Source organism: Diaporthe amygdali (assembly GCF_026229845.1).
Source record: "Diaporthe amygdali strain CAA958 chromosome Unknown NODE_24_length_778219_cov_64_757418, whole genome shotgun sequence".
In the NCBI taxonomy this organism is placed as follows: domain Eukaryota; kingdom Fungi; phylum Ascomycota; class Sordariomycetes; order Diaporthales; family Diaporthaceae; genus Diaporthe; species Diaporthe amygdali.
Window position 1 is genome coordinate 673,355 of NW_026517044.1, and position 18,150 is coordinate 691,504.

The 18,150-nt window shown below is 50.5% G+C and overlaps 6 protein-coding genes across 6 annotated transcripts; 2 read left to right on the plus strand and 4 right to left on the minus strand.

Moving 5' to 3' along the window:
- Positions 1–1,311: 1,311 nt before the first annotated feature.
- Positions 1,312–2,592, minus strand: J7T55_010828 (uncharacterized protein; the record flags this gene model as incomplete). The annotated part of the gene is made up of 3 exons (XM_053130938.1): positions 1,312–2,081; positions 2,137–2,214; positions 2,469–2,592. 3 exons carry the CDS (start codon positions 2,590–2,592, stop codon positions 1,312–1,314), a joined length of 972 nt encoding a protein of 323 aa, XP_052991109.1.
- Positions 2,593–5,039: 2,447 nt separating this feature from the next.
- On the minus strand, positions 5,040–6,254 carry J7T55_0108299 (uncharacterized protein; the record flags this gene model as incomplete). The annotated part of the gene is made up of 1 exon (XM_053130939.1): positions 5,040–6,254. One exon carries the CDS (start codon positions 6,252–6,254, stop codon positions 5,040–5,042), a length of 1,215 nt encoding a protein of 404 aa, XP_052991110.1.
- A 3,180-nt stretch (positions 6,255–9,434) lies between these two features.
- J7T55_010830 (cytochrome p450 pisatin) lies at positions 9,435–11,121 on the plus strand (the record flags this gene model as incomplete). Its single annotated transcript, XM_053130940.1, has 3 exons — positions 9,435–9,633; positions 9,699–10,057; positions 10,138–11,121. 3 exons carry the CDS (start codon positions 9,435–9,437, stop codon positions 11,119–11,121), a joined length of 1,542 nt encoding a protein of 513 aa, XP_052991111.1.
- A 292-nt stretch (positions 11,122–11,413) lies between these two features.
- On the minus strand, positions 11,414–11,812 carry J7T55_010831 (uncharacterized protein; the record flags this gene model as incomplete). Its single annotated transcript, XM_053130942.1, has 1 exon — positions 11,414–11,812. The coding sequence occupies one exon, from the start codon at positions 11,810–11,812 to the stop codon at positions 11,414–11,416; it is 399 nt and encodes a 132-aa protein (XP_052991112.1).
- Positions 11,813–12,694: 882 nt separating this feature from the next.
- Positions 12,695–13,824, minus strand: J7T55_010832 (uncharacterized protein; the record flags this gene model as incomplete). Its single annotated transcript, XM_053130943.1, has 2 exons — positions 12,695–12,982; positions 13,054–13,824. 2 exons carry the CDS (start codon positions 13,822–13,824, stop codon positions 12,695–12,697), a joined length of 1,059 nt encoding a protein of 352 aa, XP_052991113.1.
- A 1,411-nt stretch (positions 13,825–15,235) lies between these two features.
- J7T55_010833 (uncharacterized protein) lies at positions 15,236–16,132 on the plus strand (the record flags this gene model as incomplete). Its single annotated transcript, XM_053130944.1, has 2 exons — positions 15,236–15,709; positions 15,776–16,132. The coding sequence occupies 2 exons, from the start codon at positions 15,236–15,238 to the stop codon at positions 16,130–16,132; spliced, it is 831 nt and encodes a 276-aa protein (XP_052991114.1).
- Between the last annotated feature and the right edge of the window lie 2,018 nt (positions 16,133–18,150).

Below are 18,150 nucleotides of genomic sequence, written 5' to 3' on the forward strand. Positions count from 1 at the left end.
TCCTTACACAACTGAACAGAACATGTTCATACGGGCGTGAGCTCTGTGGCTTGAAAACTTTCGTCAGCTTTATATTTCTGTGTGCGCGAGTCCTCGAATAAATATACGTCCAAGTAAACGAATCATCATGAAGTTATATTTGTTCGGAACAAAAGTTCTCTATTTACATAGCTACCCATATTACATTTCATCGTGAACATCAGCGAAGTCGATAGTTTCGATAATAATGACGCAGTTGAAGCCATCTATCATTTAGTGGTAGAAGCTGTAAGCTATTGTTGAGTATTCAAGCCGATACGCCAGTAAATCCTATTAGTCTTTCCCTAAGTAGTTTTGCCCCTCCTCCGGGGGAGGGGGGGCGTAGATATGCCTCAATCAGTCAAATAAGGACTTACATAGCCTAACCAATTTCCAGACCGCCCAAAAAATGTATCCAGACCCCAAAGAGACAGCATGAGACCAAGAGGATGCCCTCACACGTGCGAATGAATACCAGGTGCCATAACGGCGTACCACTTCCACTCCCGCCACCATCATTTGCGAACAACCACCCCAGAAGCTCCTCGCTCCATTCAAATCATGTGCTGAATTACCCCTTATCAGGCCGGAGGCCCCTCGAGCATGTGCTCTGTTCGCTCTCCCCCACTCAAAATGGTAGAGCCATACAGTGCTTGTCCCAATCTGCTGGCTTCGAAGAGGGTGATCTTGCAGCACAGTTAGTTCCGTATAGACTCAAGGTACAATTAACATACCTCGTTGCTCTTGGGTCAAGAGGAAGTAGGGACCTCTCGGTAGCACTCTCGAATCGATTCGAGCCCACCACGCCATTTCCCACCGCGTGTGTGTCTGATTGAAGGGCTCGGTAAGTGGTTCGATCGTGATGTTGGTAGAGAGCCAATGCCGATGTGGCCAGCGTGATGGTTGTTGCTCCTGAGTCTCATTCGTTGTGTCGAATCGACGAAATCATCTTGGTTAGTCGGTATTGGTATGCTCCATCACGATTTAGCCGTCAGCTAGAGCTGGTCTGATCAGCACAGTGCTATGTGGGTGCAAGTGGGACTAACATGTGCCTGGGTGACCCCCGAATTCCCGAGGAGTTCTTGAAGGCCAGTCCTGTGGTATCAGCCGAAGTAGAAGCCGAGATTCGTTGAGTAAGCTCGTGAAACAAGTCGTCGATCGAGCCAGCGAACGACCCGTTGATTGAGCCAGCGAGCGACCCTCATTGATTGAGCCAGCGAGCGAAAGCAACCAAAATCGTGTCGGTAATGATAATTTTTTTGAGGGGGTTTTAATTTTTAATTTTTTTTGTGATTAGATTTTCTTTGGCTTCTTGGCTGGCCGAGCCACGGCAACAGCCGCCCTCTTCTTGGGAAGGGGGGATGGTGGCGGAGGGGAGGGTGGCAGAGAAGAGGAGGAGGGAGGGACGTAGGGGGGAGGGGGAGGCGGCACCGAGGGATCATCATCTTGCCAGAGAAAGAGAGAGATGGGCACTCCCTCCTCCGGGAGACAAGAATCATCTCCCGCGGGCACCCCCGTGCCCCGGGACGGGCGAACGAACTGCTTGAAGCGGGCCAAGAGCCCGGCGAACTCTTTGATAACAGCGGGCATTTTCGATGATGGTTGCTTGAAGACATGAGAACACGGGGCCACGGCCTGCCTGAAGAAAGTCCTCAAGACTTCTGCTCGCTGGTTGCGTGGCCCTGGGTGGGAAGGCACCCTCCTGCCCCTGCTCAACTTGTCCAGGCAGTTCCTGCGTGCCTTCCTCTCAAGCCGTGGGACCACCTGCAACCAGCCCCTGGGCGGAACACCGTGTTCCTCGTTAACATGGTCGAATATGGGCCTCTCGATATGGAAGGGCGACTCGAATTGTCTGGTGTCCAATCTTCCACTCCATGAGCTTGTCCCGAACTTCCCTGTAAGAACCCAGCTTTGTCTGGGTGAAGCCACCAACAGACTGGCTGGGAACGGGTGGTTGGACCTCGTCCATTCGTAGTCAAAGTGGTTCTTCAGGTCGAGCCAACTCGTCCATGATGCTTCCCAAGAAATGGGCTTTCCTTGCGAGGTGAGTCGAACAACGACTTCTGAGAATGCCGTGACCGCGATGGTGGATAGGTGGAAGAAGAGCTTATGGGATACCCATTAAGCAGATTCCAAAGGTGTCAAAGATGAATGCGATCGTCATCTCGAACTCGCAAGCCATCCTGATTGAACCCACTAGATGACGAGCAACTAGCAACTCCATGAATAGGTGGAAGTAAAAGTTCGGGGGCCAATTTGCCGAGGTCACGGCAATTGTGCTACGACCCAGACATGATGTCGTTGGCGAAGCTGTCTTTGCCCCAGAATGTGTCGAATCTCAAGCAGTTCCTCTTAACCATCGCCTTGGCCATGCCGCCCAGCGCCGCTCGGTCACCCGATCCAATCCTTAACCTCGGCATGCAGAGCCTGAAGAGGGGGGGGGGGCATACCAAGGCTGGACCACGGCAAATGGAATGTAGGGAATGGGGTGCTAGCAATGCGGATCACGGGCGATGTCATGGTGGTGGTCAAGGGCGGCAACAAAGGGCCGGCGATGTTGCCTCTCGGTACCATGCTGACTGACATGTCGATAGATACCCCCGCTTCTGATGATGGAGGCAGGGGGCTGGGGTGGAATGCATCATCAGCTCAAAGTAGCAGAGGTATGGAGGCTCTCGCTCCTTGAGCGACTTCGCTAGAACATGTTGCTGGTGACTGGTCGTTGTGGAGGTGTGAGCGTTCGCCGCTGCTAATGTTGTAACTCCAGCTGGGTTGCTTGGTTGCAGACTCGGGAACATTTTAAAGTCTATCGATGTCTACCTCTTTCCAGCTCACGTTTGTCAACCAAGTGTAGGCGTTTGGCTGGCGAGGAACAGTACTAAACGAAGCGATCTTTGAGTGCTCTTGTATTTTCAGCCGAGGCAACGCTTCTGAACGAGAGCAATATTTCTGAACGAAAATATATTTCTTGAGGGCAGCATTTCTCGGGATTAACGCTTCTGTGCGTGTAACTTAGGCCTGTATTGATAGCTTATATCTTGTCAGTCCACTGTCTGCAGATAGGTTTGATCATATGTGTGCAGCTGCGCTGCTTCTGCCTTTACATATACTATTAGAACTATAACAGCACGGCTATATAAGACGACGCTGTATTCCAGAAGATGTTCTGGATTCTCACCTTTTGATTCACTTTCTTATAGTGCAGCAGCGTGGGGCCCCGTCTCAGGAAGAACATCATTACACCTTTAAAACTTTCAACATCTCATTACAGAGGCCTCGTATAGCTTTTCTATACTTTCCCATATAGGAGCCTATCTAATTGAAAAGGATTAGAAGAGATTATTACTTAAGGAATTATCCTATAACAGGTTATCCTAAAAAAGGTTACTATAGGAGTTTACCGCATAGGAGGTTATCCCATAAGAGGTTATTCCATAGGAGGTTATCTTATAGGAGGTTATCCTATAAGACGCTATCCCACAGAAGGTTATCCTATAGGAGGTTATCCTATAAGAGGTTATTCTATAGAAGGTTATTCTATAAGAGATTATCCTATATAAGATTATCCCATAGGAAGTTATCCTATAGGAGGTTATTCTACAGAACGTTATCCCACAGGAGTTTATCCTATAGGAGGTTGTCCTATAGGAGGTTATTATATAAGAGGGTATTCTAAGAAAGGTTATTTTATAGCTGGTTATCCTACAGCTATCCCCCCCTTCTTTTACTTATCCACTCCATGCGACGGCGCCCTACACCTCTGAATTATAGTAAGAGTACGTTCCTTATTCAAAAAGTTAGAATCCAGGACGCTTTCTGGAGCACAATGCAGTCTTATAGATGTGCCGTTACAAGACATATTGTGGCCGCGAAATGGCGAAGCGGACACCTGGGTTAAGCTCGTTCTTTTTGATGGGCAAACCTCAACAAAGAATCAACAAATCTCTGTAGTCAAATCGAGTCTTCGTGCCGTGACTACGTGAGGACCGTTTCAATAGATATTTATTTTGTAATTTAATTTGGTTTGGTTTCACTAGTCGTTGTATATGTCTGTTAATATCAGATTATACAGATCTTTTTCCGTGGAAATCGAGGACAGACTGAAAGAAAAACCAACCCCCCCCCCCCCCACTAAAAAGAAAACAAGAAAAAACCTCACATAGCATTTTTTTTCGCGAGAAAATCCTATTAATTGAGATAGAGTGGAATCTCTCAGTGCCGAAGAATCCTGGTCTTCGGGACAGAGTCGAAATTGTACGGCTGGTCTATAAGGACGAGGGATCTCTGACTGACATCGACCTCCACGTCGGTGAATGACCAGAGGGGTCGATAAATCCCAAGGCAACCATTTGGAGGACTCTGGAGCTACTAAATATCAGTAAGGTAAGTAACAAGACTCTCAATGGGATTCCAATCAGCTGCAGGAACATGTAGAGCTACAGCCTCGCAACGCTTTCGAGCTAAGCTGCTTGCAAACCTCATGACATTCTACCCTCAGGAGCCGTCGAATTGTACCACAAGTGTAGTGAACCTTGTGAAACTCGTAGAGCGTTCTTGATGCTTGAAATTGATCAAGAACGATTAGGTCTGAAAAGCCTCTGGAATGAAGAGCTGAGCGAGGAATGGAAGAACTGTGCAGCCTCAGACGCTTACGCCGGATTCACCACATGCAGCGATGCAGAAAGTTTCCGGGCAGAATTGAGGGAGCGTACACTGTGCTTAAATGATTTTTCAGAGAAAGGAGGTAGTCTACTAGAAATTAGGCTAGTAATTCAAAGACTAAGTAGAGTTTATCTTTCTTCCTTTTACATAGATATATTATTTTATATCTCCGACTTGCTTACCTGGGGACTCCTAGCCTCGAGTACATTTATGTCTATTTTCTTTCTTGGACACCTTCGATGCAAGTTTAGTTTAATGATCCCACAACCACCCTCAGCAACCCAAAACCAGCCAAGGATCTTGTATATGTGGAGAAGGACCTCTTTCCCTCTATACATGCAATGCAGTCTTCTAAATGTCTACCACTCGGGCACTACCTTTTTCAAAAAGTTCATGAACTTGAATAACCCCACGGCATACTCCACGTTGCCCTCCGGATCAACAACCCGCTGGGGAAACGCAATACCAGCACCAAAGAGGCCCGGTATTTTGTCTCCGGACTCCGCGTCGACGAATGACCCCGTCGTGTTGTCAAACTTGGGCGTCACCTTCCGGCCCTCAACCCGCAGCTCAGGCAGCTTCTCAGGCTTGTAGCCGATGGCCTGGCACACATGAGTGCAGTCTGCCAATTCGCGCTTGTACGTCTCCGTCTCGTCGCCATGGCTCGTCGCGATCTTGACGAGGTGGCCTGAAACGGATGATGAAGAGAGGACTTGCTCTTCTAAGTTCTCGCGCGCCCAGGTGGCAACCTCGCCTTTGAGGCCCGTGTTGTCCCGCAGGATCCAGCCGTCGCGCTCCTCAGCGTAACGGAGAGGGTGGCGGGTGAACCATTTGATACGCAGCTGGGGATGGGTGCTGGTTGCTAGGCGAGATAGATTACGTAGGACGAGGATGGCAGAGTGGGAGGCGCCGATCACGCCGATCTGCGTGGGCTGGTCGGTGGGGAGGGTCTTGGATAGGAGTGTGGGTGAGAGGGCGGTGTCGAGGTGGACTTCCTGAAGGTGAGTGACAGGGAGAGGACCGCTGATGGGTGAGGAGCCGGTACAGAAAACGAGTCTGCTGGCATCGAATTGTGTGGGTGAAGTGCTGCTGGATGTTGAGACGGAAACGCTCCAAGTTGAGTTTGACCATGCCGCATCAGTGACTCTGCCTTGGTGTTTTGACACCCCTTTTTGTTCATCCAGCCCATTTGTTAACATCAGACACAAGTCTGCAGCTTGTGCTATGTGACATGTCTTCTCCGGGTCCAAGCTGAGGAGATGGCTCATCGCGTTGGGTTCAGGGGTCTCTTTGGCAATATTCCTGAATGCCTCAACTCCCTCGGCGTATTTGGTGAAGAATTTGGCTTTGGTGTTCGAAGGCACCTCCCGGTAATGTTTGTTAAGTCGTCCACCATCGAACAACTCGTCAGCCCACAATATCGGGCCCTTCTGCACCTCGAGTAGGTTTCCAACAACACCAATACCTCCAGCGCCAGCACCAACGACCACCGACTCGTATCTTCTACCGCTGGAGTACATCCTGGTCCATCCCTGCGGTCCATGGAATTGACGTGGAGGAGTAAGAGTACCCATTGTCGCTGATGAGTTCGATTTCACGCTGCGTCTCGCACCCAAGACGACAGTTGAGAGGCAACGAGCCTGACGGCTCCCCATCCTTATAGGAAGGGGAGCCGTCGATATCATGCACAACATGCTGCTGAGCGGCTATGGGTCGCCCCCTTTCGCCCCTGTATCGCAGACCGGGGAATCAAGCAATTGAGCCTGCGACGATGGGTCAGGGCAGCGGTATGACGGAAGGATCCCCGCGCCGGTAGTCCCCGGTGTGATTCGATGCTCGGGTGCCGACAGTGCTTCAGTGTATACGTTGTATCAAATTTAGACATACACAAATGTATGGAGTGGCTTACTACCGTGATGTAAGGCCGTTCTGGGACAGACGCGCAGCCACTGCTGTCAGTCAGGATTCGTCAGATTCGTCTCTGATGCCGTGATCGGAAAAGATGGGTACAGTCACGTGCAGATAAGATTCCGTGGACTGATCAAGGCCTGTTCGATGTCCACTGTGCTGTCCGCTTTTGGCCATGTTTCGTCCTTATCCACTAATGAAGCAGATGATGACGAATATATCTCAATAGCATGCAGAATTTCCAAGTTAAGATAGATAACTCTGCATCTACGTATGTGCGGTGGTGGAGCTGGAACGCGCCATCATGGAGCAGTCCTGCAATAACAAACCTAGCACGCCCGGGCCGGTTACACTGTTAGTAGATACTTGCCCCTGGCTGTTCGCCAACACAGTCCTTCAGTCAAGCCCCTTTTCCTCCGTGTAGATTGTTCACTACCTCATTATGAGCTTCACATAAGTCAGGCATGTGCGTGTATGATTGGATGTACGGAGACCTCCAGATAACAAAGTCGTCCGGCCGGCAAGGTTCTCGTCCCTCTCGTACCCGCAGGCCATCTTCCTAATCCTCACCGCAAGATGTTTGAATCAGACGACGTAAATCCTTATTCCCAGAGCAAAAGACAATTCACCGTTGACATCTTATGTCACTGGGTCAACACAGCCTCCCGATTCAATTTCTGTGTCCTTCTCACCTTTATTGGACTTCGGCACGGAGCTCAAACGAGGGGCAAGGTGGAAGCCTAGTGGAATCAAGCAGTTGGGCCTAAGACAAATCTGCTCGAGCCTGAGTTTTCGAAATCGAGGTCCTAGTCTTCAATGTCTTGATGCAACAGACAGGCGTGTACATGGTCAACACAGACATAACGCGAGATCACAGCTTCATGCCTTTCAAGGTCTATCAGCACGACCAATATAGTCCTCGTATCTATGGGTCTCATTGGCTTCATCTTGGGTGAATCGTGCGCATGACGCTAGAGTGAACCTCACATTCCTTAATCAGTCTAAGTCTGTTACTTGGCTTCTACGTTGCCGCCTCAGCTCTGACGTGTTGCCCTGCGTCACCCGACGCTTAGACGAAAGTAGGTTTCCAGGGTTTCAAGGAATGTGAAACTAAATCATTTTCTACATGTCTATTAAATGTACCGGACAGTATTCAGGACTTCGAAACTTTGTCTCAGCAGTGAAAGGGCACTTGAGGTTGGGTATTGATACCCCTAGGGTGTGGGTGTGTCCATGATCTATTTTTAGAGACTATTGATTAGTGCATTTTATTTGTTATCTTCTGTACGCATATGCTCTTGGACCTTTTGTGATAGCATCTAAGCACCGGTAATTTTATAATTCTTAAAGAATTTTGAATTGAACGATGCATCTATACCCTGAAGATTAACATGGATCGGGCAGGTTATGCCACGATTGGAAAGAGGCCAAGAAGCTGCCTTGCATGGTTATTTTACAGTACTGTGGTTGCTATGTCAATGCGGCCCGCTCTCCTTGCCCGAAGAAGACACAGAACTTCATGTACAGCCTTCCGACCAGCCCGAAGCACCGACCTTGATTCATTGAGAGCTCGCGCGTTGAATTGAATGCCTTCGTCAAGCCCGCTTCGCATCTCGCAAGTTGCATATCCCAATTCATTGCTAAAAGCAGCCTATTTTGCGGCATGGCTTGGTCCAGAGCAAACGCAAATCGCACCCGTTGTCATTCTGGGAGCGGCAAAATGCTTCGACAAGTCGGGGACAACCCGAATTCTTGGAAACTCGTCAATAAGCCGTACATCACTTTTTTTTAATCGCAGGTTCGGCGCCTCCGATTACCGTAAGGATGCCGTGGTGTACGAGTGAATCAACGATTCGGGACACGCCAAGTCAAAAATTCAAGCCAACAGTCGGTTTTAGTTCTTGTTGAACTTGGGCTTGATTTCTTTGGTGACATAAATTTCCTGGCATATAGAACGTCTAGCAGGATAATTTGTGTATAGTCTAACGGATATTCATGACGGCGACCAGGAGACAGCTAGTCCCCACCCGGATTGGTGGGTGACGGGACCGGCCTTCGGGCTGAATCAGGTGTCCGGTAGGACATGAAACCTGACTTAAGAGCTCCACCTGGGCATATGTGAGTATTCGGGGGTTCGGAAATCTATGGTGGTTTATTGTTGCAGGATGTCTTCGACCCTGTCCTCTGTCGGCCGGTAATTTGACCCGATTGCCCCGTATACTATGTGCTAGATCAACACCGCTCTATTATCGGAGTCGCTTTTCCTCCGTCATAGCTGCTAGATGGGTAGCCCACGGTCCATTTCTGTTTGGTGGTGCGTGTAATGGGGTTCTCCACCTCAACCTATCGATGTGCCGTCATTACCAAGGTCGTTCCACGGATTTATGAACCAATCAACGTTAACTACCATGTGACCGCATCAAATTTTGGGAAACAAAACAGAAAAAACATTGGTATCAAACGAATCTAAGTTCGACGTAGGCTGGTATAAAAAATAAATCAATACTATCCATAGGGTGGTTGGCGACCAATTGGAGGTCAAGTGCTGAAGGTTGCAGTGTAGAAGGAGTGGGTTCTGAGCCAAGGTCTGGTTTTAAATCCGCGGAACAAAAAAGTAGTATTCCACGGGGCATCGCCCTCGAATTGGAGTCCGAGCACCTTGGGCAGCATTAAGCATGAATCAACACTCCAGACCCCGCAATACTACGCATGGTTTCTTGCAGCTGTCTATATGAGTACGAGCTTTCGTGTTTTGGACTTCATTCTGCTCTTTCCACGAATTGTTCCGAAGGCAGCAACACACCAGACCATCTTGCTGTCGACGATAATCGCAATCACTGACCAACATGCTTGAGACGTTACCGTTCGCCAGCTGGCCAGCAGTGGCAGGCCTGGCTTTCGTCATTTTTATCGTATCCCGTCTTTGGAGTAAAAACCCTAGCGCACCAGGCCCGTTTCTCGCACGCTTCACCGACCTGTGGCTGGCGTACAGGCAGTCGAAGGGGAAGATGCAGACTGAACATGTCGAACTTCACCAGAAATATGGTGCGCAATATTTCTGATTTTTGAAAACACTACTAGCTCTTCCCATTCGTTAACAACATGAAAAGGAAAAATCGTCCGCGTGGGTCCAAACTACTATAGTATCGACGACCCGGCCGCCATAAAGACAATCTATGGCCACGGCACGCAATACGAGAAGTCCAAGTGGTACGAGGTCTGGAATGCACGGCACGATCTCTATCGTACCAACTTGTTCGCACTTAGAGACATCAAGGCGCACTCCAGCACACGCCGGCACTATGCGGGTGTGTATGCCATGTCTAGTCTTGTCAGCTACGAACCATACGTCAACAACTGCATCGATATTCTGTCAAACAGGCTGCGAATGCGCGCCAAGTCCGGCGAGACGATTGACCTTTCAAAGTGGTTCCAATACTATGCCTTTGATGTTATTGGCGAGATCACCGTATGTTCCATCATGTCAAGGCCACGGGAACGTTCTATCAGAGGGACAACGAAGCTGACCCCCACAATTCTGACTAACAGTACTCCAAACGATTCGGCTTTCTGGAAACCGGAAAGGATATCGCTGGCATGATCAAGACAATAGGCAGCATCCTCGAGTGGAGCCACACCGCCGGCTTCTTTGCTCCTCTCCGTTCCCTGACGCGTTTCATGGCCCAGCGAAGTACAGCCGAGGGCCCCGGGAAGATCTCGGCCTTCACACAGGAGCGCATCGAACAGGCCAAGAAGGAGAGCATCAACGGCTACGACGACCCGGAGCGCCAGGCCATCACGCAGCCAGACTTTTGCTCCAAGCTCCTCGACATGTACGACGCCGCCCAGCGCGGCGAGAAGAAGCTGGACGGCCTGACGCAGAACGAGCTTGTTACGGGCGGATGCAGCGGGAATGTCTTCGCAGGCAGCGACACCACCTCTATCTCCCTAAACGCCACGTTCTACAACATTATCAAGAACCCAAGGGTGCTAACCAAATTGCGCGCTGAGCTGGACGAGGCCCACACTAGAGGCGCTCTGAGCGACCCGCCCAGCTTCGCTGAGACCCAGAACCTGCCCTACCTGCAGGCGGTCTTGAAGGAGGCACTACGGATGCACCCCGCGGTCGGTCTATGCCTCTGGAGGATAGTTCCTGCCGGAGGAGCGACGCTGTGCGGCACGTACTTCCCTGCGGGTACGAACGTCGGAGTCAACTGCTGGGTGGCTCATCGCAACAAGGAGGTCTGGGGCGAGGACGCTGAGGAGTTCCGCCCTGAGAGATGGCTTGAGTCTTCCGAGGAGAAGCTGAAGGCCATGAACGCGATGTATATGCCCTTCGGTCTGGGCAGCAGAACTTGCATTGGAAAAAACATCAGCTTGTTGGAGATCGCGAAGGTGATTCCGTATCTGGTGAGGAATTTTGACATGACTCTGATTGAGCCATTGAGTAAGATGCCTGAGTTGCCTTCTAAGTGTGCCTGGTTTGTGGGCATTAAGGACTTCAGGGTAAATGTGAAGCCTCGGGCTGAGTAGAGACTGGTCATCTTTTCTAAGGAGTGGGATATTTTGTACCGTGGATTGCACAATGCCCTTCGAATTATGTATCAGGTTTCTGCTTTATCTTTGTGTGTGTGTGTGTGTGTGTGTGGTGGGGGGGGGGGGTGCGGGTGCAGGTCTTAGGTACTGGAGTACGTTTCATTCAATTGAATTTTCTTATTAATTGATTACTTTCGATTCGGCCCGGACACTGTGGTTCAAGCTTTTCATGGATGCAACATGAGCCACAGCTCATCCTCAAAAGTCCTCAACTGCTGGATTTCGTTCCTCACGGCCTTGCCCCCAAAACTCTGATGGCAGCATCGTAGATATCTGTGGTCGAGCTCGTGAACATGAGCTTCGGCACATGACCCCGAGTCTCCTTGATGGCAGCATTGACAATGTCTTCGAAGAGAGCCGTGTATTCCGGCGCACCCCGGAGTCCAAAGCCGACGGAGACACCATCCCATGTTGAGTCCCTCAATAGACTTTTGACTGCCGGCATGGTCGCCTCGATGTCCTTGCTGTCCGCGAAGTAAAGCGTAAACTCGAATCCTGCTTCCCGCAGCCTCGCAAGTTCTTGGTCGACTTCTTGCTTGACACGCTCAGGACTGTATGCTGGATCTTGTGAAGAGCTTTCTTTGAGGATGCCGATGCCGAGGATCTTTCTTTTGGATGGGGCGGACATGTTTACTTCCTCTGGATCGCTATGGTAGAGCTTTAATCCTCTGTGAGTGAATTGTGTGAATGCAACGTTCCGCTTAAGGTGAAGTATTTCGAAAAAGGCCCCTCTGTTTAGGACGCTATGTAGCGAATGTCCAGATGGGCGAGAGTATGATTTGTATGTTGACAAAACAAGTACTGGGGCGATCAGTCGCATACTTGTTTCGCGTAAGTACAACCTCGCTTAAAGATCACTAATATTTATAAGTTCGGCACGCGGTTTTCAGAGCGAGCGCGAGGTGCCAAGGCAGTAGGCTAAGCCGTCGACCTGCGTACACTCGGAGATCGTGCGGTCATAACCGGCGCACATCATTTCTCCGCTTACAAGCCAGCCCTTCCTTGGCTCTAACCAAGAGGTGCCAAACAGGTGCAAAGTAGGTGCATTGGGTATCTAGGCCTGCAAAGGCAGAATGATTGCTCTGACACATCTTATGATAGTATCTTTTGACCGCAATCGTCACTTTTGGTGAGTTATACATGGGGCGGTTCGGTGTTGGCTGGCGTTCTTGCACATTCGGCCAGGTTTACCTCGAATGAGATCTCAGGACTTGGTAAGAGATACCAACATTCATAAGTCCGTCCGATTGTCTGTTGAATGTGACAAGTGATATGGACCCCGGTAACATTATGGGATCCTGCCGTGGTCTAAATATGCCGAGATGGGGCCCCTAGGGCGCAGTGTCGCAAGCAAGTGGGTCGGATCTGCTGTGCCGCCCAGGTCGCTCGCCTAGTGGGTGACAGATCTATAGATCCAAGTGAGCATGCTGGGGTACAAATCTTACAGTACTTGCTCTTATGTATTAAACTGCTTGTGTGGTATATTTATTCACTAGTGCCCAAATAGTATCTAGTAGTCCGCAATCTTCAGCACGGCCTTGCCGAAGTTCTTGCCCTCGAGCAGACCAAGGAAGCCCTCTGCGGCGTTGTCGATGCCGTCTGTGACATGCACCTTGGCCTTAAAGCTTCCGTCGGCGAGCCACGACTGCACCTTCTCCTGGTGTTCCTGGGCGTAGGCCGGCCCGAAGCCCGGGTCGCCAACGATGAAGCCTTGCATGGTAATTCTCTTTGTGACGATGTGCATCAAGTTCTTGACTCCATATCGCTCAGACGCGTCCTTGGCGTTGTATTGAGAGATCTTCGCCACGTCGTCAGCATATTGTTTCAATCAAAAATAACCGTTAGGGGCTCAGAAGAAAATGTACTCACCATTCCGCAGGCGATGATCCTGCCGTGTGTGTTCAAGGCATCCAGCGCTCCCTCCAAGACCTCGCCGCCGACGTTCTCGTAGTAAATATCGATGCCGTTGGGCGCCAGCCTCTTCAGCGCATCGGCAGTCGACTCCTTCTTGTAGTTCGTGCCGGCATCGAAACCAAGCTCTTTGGTGATGAAGTCCAGCTTATCATCCGAACCCACGCTGCCAATGACGGTGAGACCCTCGTGCTTGGCGATTTGGCCGACGACTTGGCCCACAGCTCCTGCAGCGCTGCTGATGAAGATGGTCTCCCCCTTCTTGGGCTGGCCAATCTTGTACAGGGAAGAATAAGCCGTCAGGCCGGGCATGCCCAGGGTGCCGACAAAGAGCGCGAGGTCGAGGTTGTGAGGGTTGTGGAGCTTGAACACGCGCTTCCCGGCGATCAGCTCCTTGGGCGCGTAAGAGTACTCAGCGATGTTGACGAAGGCGGCAACCAGGTCACCCTCCTTGAAGTCCGGGCTATTGGATTTGAGAACCTTGGCGATGCAGTGGCTCGTCACAGGCCCGTCCAAGTCGAAAGCTGGCGAGTAGGACTTGATGCCTGGGTCCCTCATTCGCGGACGCATGTAGGGGTCGAAGCTGCTGACAAAATTTTGAAGGACCAAGCCGCCTTGGGGGACAGCATTCAGATCAATGGGTCGGTCCTCGGTCACGAGGTCTTGCCCGGGCACTGGGAAGCCCTTAGGGACCTTCTTGAAGATGAAGGTCTTGTTGGGTGTAGACATGCTTGCGGTGATCCCGAGATTGAAGTTTGGGTTGAAGGAGAGTGATGGCAGGTTGAACACAATGTTCTGTTCCGGGATGTCTGTTGTAAATTGTTCGTTTTTAGATGTTGACCGATCCTAAGATACTCAGAGAGGCGTTGTCATATTTTCATACTGAGATCTGGCGTATCGAGTCAGGGGCACCTGATGCTGTTATATCACCGTTGCGGTGACGTTCTGATGAATAATACAACTTTGAACCTGCCATGCCCCACGGCCCACGTCCCGAAGAATGTTCCACGGGCGACTGCTATGCACTAAACACTTCGAGGCCAGGCGCTGTGCCAAGGCGGTCTCCTCAGTAAAGAGCTGTGCCGAGGCACAATGGACGGTTCCTACTGTACTAGGTAGGTTTAGTCATCGTCAGTGTCGCCGATCACCGAAGAGCCTCGGTGAGTGGGGTTTGCAAAGTGGAATCACGTCGCATAACGTTGCTGAAAAATCAAGAGGAGGGGCTAGATTTTAGACTGTACGAGCATGTAGGAGTGTCAGACTATGCTGCCAGATGATTATTTAGTGCTTAATTCAGATTTGGTTGACATATCAGTTTATTACAGTCTGCAAGGCAGTCTTACATCTTCCGCTTACTGAACGTCGTCGCAGCGGTCCGATATTGGGGGCAGTGCGAAACCGGTGACCCAGGAATTAGTAACCTTGACACCCGGAGTTGATACCGTCGAAATGAATTTGTTCGCGTTGTCGAAGAGCCCTTATTTTCGGGACACACGACCACATCATTGGGCAACCCTACTGACTGAGAAGGTCTAAATGTGAGCAATGCAGACCACTGTCATCCAGATGCCCTACCTGCTGAATATTGTTTGCAGGCAAGTTGTGCAAAGATCCTCTCGGGTTTGTCGTACTTGAGCATCCATTGAAATATGTGTCTGGTAGGCCCTGGAAGAGTGGTGCTTGGGGCGGGAAAGATCTTCGTCAAGCCAAGACAGACACAGTTCAAACGTCAGGATTTCGAAGTCCACAGAGCGACCTGACAGAGTATATTTATAGAGACCTCTGAAATGGATTTCAGGAATCAGATAGGCACGTTGCCCTCCATGCAGGTCATCCACGACGAACAGCAAGTGGGGTACAGCAGATGGATGCAATCGGAATGGCGGCCGGGCAGCTAAAGTTGCATCAGGGACAAATCAGTGGCCGCCGGCCGGCCGGATCGCCAAAGCTTAAGGCGGGCCCAGCCCATCATGCAGCTAAATCGGCCGTTATCTGGCCGGTCCGTCGGGTGCCACGAGGACCTGACCGTGCTTGGCAGAATTTAAACACCGCAACACATCTATCTACATCACAACCACATGCCTCACCAGATCCAATAGTCAAGAAGCTCTTGTCAGAGCTGATACATCGGTCACTCAGGATGGCTCTCATCACCATCAAGACGTTATCAACCGTCATTGGGTGGACCTACATGCTCTGCTGGACGGCATCGTTCTACCCCCAGTTCTTCCTCAACATCCGCCGCAGAACAACGACGGGGTTTTCCATCGACTTTGCCTTCCTCAACATTCTGGGAATGGCCTCTTATGCCGTCCACAATCTAGTCCTGTTCCTCTCCCCCGTGGTGAGGGCGCAGTACGCGCATCGCTATCCGCGTAATCCCATCCCGACAGTGCAGCCCAACGATATCGCCTACGCCGTCCACGGCGCACTCATCGCGGTCCTCATTTACTCTCAGTTCTACCCAAGGCTGTGGCGCTTTGCCCCTATCAAGAACATAAGGTGCAGCCGGTGGTCCCTTGGGTTCTTCTGGGGCTGCGTCGGTGCCGTCATGCTCGGCGCACTGGTTGTCGGTCTCCAGCCAACTTCTTTCAGGTGGGAATGGCTAGACGTGGTGAGTGCATGAACGATGGTGCCAGGCTCAGTCTCATCCACACATGTCATCTTCTTACTCTCACAGGTCTACCTCATGGGAAACGTCAAGGCCTTCCTCACCTTCGTCAAATACGCGCCGCAGATATGGCTCAACATCCGGCGCAAGTCTACACGAGGACTCAGCATCACACAGTTCTCTTTGGACCTGACTGGAGCGGTCCTGTCACTCGTGCAACTCTTTATAGACTCGATCCAGGGTGGTGACTGGTCCGCGGTCCTTGCTAACCCTGCCAAGTTTGCGCTGGGCAATGTCACCGTCTTTTTCGACCTGGTGGCCTTCTTCCAGCATTACTACCTCTACCGCGGTGCTGTAGATGACGCATTGCCTGATGATAAGATAGATGGCGAGACGGAGCCGCTCTTACCCGGTCATGGCCCGTAGCGCTACGCTGCGGACATCTTGAGTTGCCACCCTTCACTAGACGACGAAAAGAAAGGACATCTCGGCATGCCGACACTGTTCGGCTGAGGACTGAGTATCATATCTCACGGTGTTGTCGAGTCGCGACTGAATCGGCGGCATATAAAGACAGGCCTCGATCGATCATAGGGAAACATACTCTTGGCATGAGGTGCCAGATAAGTGCAGATGGCGGAGCAGTTCGACGTCTACATTGACGGTCTGGAAACGCTCAGTGGAGTGCTGCTTCGAGGCGCACGTTGTTCTGAGAGGACTTGGCAGTCTTAAATATCGGGCACGGACATATTCTTCAACGGTCTCAACGTACGCCAGTCGTAGTACTGAAGGAAATAGACGCACATGAATAAAGGGAGACCTGTTCCAACTATGAACTGCCGAATGATCTCGCTGCGCAGTAAATGCTGTATTGTGTTGGAGTTTTAAACTCGTAAACAGCAAATAAGCCATATCGGGGCTGTAGTTTTGTTCCAAACTGTACCTAGATCGGCTGACCTTGCGAGACGACAGGTTGTCACCCAATGACCAAATCGAAAGCAGTAGCAAAGATGGGCCGTCGCTGTATTTCGATGGCCTATTTTGTAATTCACGTCTACATCTGGAAACAGTCCCCTTCCTGCTCTCTAAAGTTCGTGCCTGCGAGATCCTGGAGATCGAAATCTGGGGAAATAGAATCCTGAAAGAGTACCGAAACGGTGGAGATCTAGCTAGGAACCCTGAAGTTGAACTGAAAGTCTGCTTGAGACTGCTAGTATCGTAGTTTGTGGAGAGACCAGGAGTTGTGAAAGCATCTATGATGAGAACACTGGGCGTTGAATTGAGAATTTGGAATTCAGACCTGTGTCCGCCGAGCAGTTAGGAAGTAGCATATCCTGCATAGCGCCATGTAGTAAATAAGACCCTGTCAACGATTTCCAAGCAAACGAGGACAATCGTTAGCTGCTCATAGATCAACATATGACATTCATGACACGCAACGCTGTGGCTTTGCTACAAGGGGCAGATTAGCTAGTCGCACGCATTTGCAACGAATGTTTAGATTCATTCCGATATCTGGACAAATTGGAATATGCTACAATTAATCGTTCAGTCCATCATGTGAGAGCGCATATCTAGTTGCTCCCCCATAGACAAATCTGAGAATCACTTTTGCCAAATTGAAAATTAAGAACTGCCCAGTTGAATGCTTTGAGGCTCTATATCTATTTCAGCCAGCCACCCATCCACTTGAAAATGATGTACCAAGGCATGAACGTGGTCCAGTGCTGCCATTGATCTTTGCGACCCACAATGAGGGTTTCGCTATTTAAGGAGGTCCTTGAAAGTTACGATGGACCGGAACAAACCAGAATGCTCCAAACGCAGTGGTGCTATTTTCCGTCGAATGCACAATAGCATCGTGGGCTAGATCAGCGAGCCCTTCGTCCATGAAACTTACCTGAAGCTTCCTGGCAGAGATACTGCCCTTCCGCCAGCTCGGACCAGTACGCTGTTGGTCCAAATAGCCTCTGACTAAAAGCTGAGACTGTTGAACAAGTGTCTCCCACTCGGGGGATTCTTCATGCGGTACTCCGTGAATGAGTTCCGAAACAAAGCTCATACTGACATCGATGTAGTCTGTAGTGCATTTCGCAGTGCATTCCCAGCAATCCTCGGGAAAATCATTTGGCGGCATTTCTGGTCTCGTCAGCGGGACCATGGAGGTATTCTCGCACGTAGCTATTGGCAATCGCTGCGAGGGAATGAGATGCAGGCATCCGGAGAACAACAAATCAGCGCGGCAGCATGGACACCATTTATCCCCGGACTGGATCAGTTCATCTTGAGCAGAGATGTGCCCACTCATGCAATCCTGACAAATAATGTGGCTACAGGGTAGGACAACCCCAACTTTCTGAGATTCGTCAGCAAGTTTCCAAGGACACGGCCTGAGTTGGGGAACACCACGGATTGCGATGGGTATCATGCAGATTGGACACGAC